This window comes from Adiantum capillus-veneris, chromosome 1, assembly GCF_014529385.1.
Source record: "Adiantum capillus-veneris isolate H3 chromosome 1, ASM1452938v2, whole genome shotgun sequence".
Classification (NCBI taxonomy): domain Eukaryota; kingdom Viridiplantae; phylum Streptophyta; class Polypodiopsida; order Polypodiales; family Pteridaceae; genus Adiantum; species Adiantum capillus-veneris.
The window spans coordinates 179,104,886-179,107,062 of record NC_140931.1 but is presented as its reverse complement, the minus strand read 5'-3'; the positions used below and the strand labels follow the sequence as shown (position 1 = coordinate 179,107,062).

The window sequence follows — 2,177 nt, the reverse complement described above, 5'->3', positions numbered from 1 at the left end:
AACAAAAATAGATACAAGGGTATTTTGGGAATTTTTGAAATTTGAGGGGTTTTTTGAGAATTTCCACAAAATTAGAGGGGTATTTTGGTAATTTTCCCTACTTTTTAAGTTTTGGCATGCAGTGCAGAAATCGATGGCACGTCCTAGCCTCCCCTAGAGTCAAGCCTGCAAGTAAACTTATTATTAGTAAAACGGCCCCCACGTCGTCCGTCTCACAAGAGCTCGAGGTATCGCGCTCTCTTCTGGAATTTTACAGCTCAACTGATGCAAACGTCAGAACCACCACCACCACCACCTCATGCGACTTCAACGTTCTACGGACCGGCACATTCTCGCTTGGCCAATGCTCCCACTCCAAAATGCGAAAAGGGCGCCTGCTTTCTTCAGTATGTGTGCAGGTGCAGCGCCTTAAGACTTGTGTGCAAGCACCGGCCACCCCTTCCTCTTCACATGGCATCTCGTCTGCTTCTCGTCAGCTGTGCGCTGTGGGCACTTCTTCTGTTTATCGATGGCGAATGTGCTGCAGCTACGCCAATGGCCAGATCAATCCATCAATCCATGATAGCAAAGCCCCACACAGAAGCTGAATTGGCAGAAACCTCTGCATTCACGGACATCGATGTAAATAAAGAAGAAAGCAGCACAGAGGATTCACAGGCCAATCGTGAAGAGGAGGTGGTGCTGGCAGAGGAGAAGGAGGAGGACGAGGCGCTAATCCCCGAATACAACCTCGGGACACCGATCCTGCACTGGGATCGCAAACGCCGCGAATGGGCCACAGAGCATCCGGAGGTGAAGCAGGAGCAGATGTTCATCCTCACGGGAACGCAGCCATCGCCCTGCGCAAGCTCGGAAGGCGACCATCTGCTACTGCGCTGTTTCAAGAACAAGGTGGATTACAGCAGAATTCATGGCGCGGGGCTATTCTACAACACGGCGCTGCTGGATCCGCACATGCCCTCGTTTTGGGCGAAGCTGCCGGTGGTGAGGGCCACCATGCTGGCGCATCCGGAGGTGGAGTGGATCTGGTGGGTGGACGCAGACGCCATCATCACGGACATGGAGTTCAAGATCCCGTTGGAGCGCTATGGGCGCTATAATCTGGTGGTGCAGGGGTGGGAGAGCCTCATCTTCGAGAAGCGTAGCTGGCTTGGGCTGAATGCGGGCAGCTTCCTGCTGCGCAACTGCCAATGGTCCCTGGATCTGATGGAACGGTGGGCGAGCATGGGGCCCAAGGCGCCCATGGGCGACGCCTTCCAGCACATCCTCTCCGACTACCTCCCAGATCGCCCCCGCGCCAACCCCACCGACGACCAGGCCGCCCTCGTCTACCTCCTCATCAGAGAGCGCCAGCTCTGGGCCGGCAAGCTCCGTGTCGAGCTTGACTTCTTCCTCAGCGGCTACTGGGTGGAGCTCATGGACGGCTACGAGGCAACAGAGGAGCGCTACCGCAAGCTGGAACAGAAGCAGGAAGATGAGCTGATGGCGCTTCTGGAGAAAGAGGGCGCTGTGGGCAAGGAGAAGCTGCTGCCGGCGATGGCCGAAGCTCGCGAGCAGCAACTCAGTGGTCTGACCGTACAGGAGCGGCGCGCCTTCATCACGCACTTCACTGGGTGCCAGCCCTGCAGCGGCCACCACAACAGCATCTACTCCAAGGAGCAATGCCAGAATGGGCTGGTGCGCGCCCTCAACTACGCAGACGACCAGGTCCTACGCACGCTGGGCTATCAGCACCACGCCCTCCACCTCCCCGATGTCCGCCTCTCCGCCAGCGCTTGAATTACCCTTTCCTTTCCCTCACCGCATATATATAAATATAAATATATATTTTGTAGATAAGGAAATAGTGTTTCTACGTAAGACCACAATGTTTTTTTGCCAAACTCATCAACAGTTGCAGCTAAAAGAAAAGGTGTGCTACCTAAAGAGGTTTTTGTGTTTCCTGAGCAGGCTCCTTGTTTTTGAATGTAGATGACATGGTTGCTACACAACCAAATGAAGAACTCACTTCTCGTTTTAGGGCTTCTTTGAACATGCCGCTTTATATGTGATGGGTTTTCACTACAAGACATCGCGTAGGTACCGTCTAACCATCGTCCAGTGTTGAAAAGTCAGGCAATTTTTGAAGATGATCTAGAAAAGGAAGATTTTTAATTACACGGTTGCGCTTGAATTGA

General features: G+C 53.3%; 1 protein-coding gene across 1 annotated transcript; it reads left to right on the top strand.

Moving 5' to 3' along the window:
* The first annotated feature begins 268 nt into the window (after positions 1-268).
* Positions 269-1,943, top strand: LOC147466081 (glycosyltransferase 6-like). The gene has a single exon (XM_086523760.1). It carries the CDS (start codon positions 451-453, stop codon positions 1,777-1,779), a length of 1,329 nt encoding a protein of 442 aa, XP_086379886.1. The 5' UTR covers positions 269-450; the 3' UTR covers positions 1,780-1,943.
* Positions 1,944-2,177: the final 234 nt, after the last annotated feature.

Coding starts and splice junctions, on each gene's coding strand:
- LOC147466081 (XM_086523760.1), top strand. CDS start 451: ATGGCATCTCGTCTGCTTCTCGTCAGCTGTGCGCTGTGGGCACTTCTT.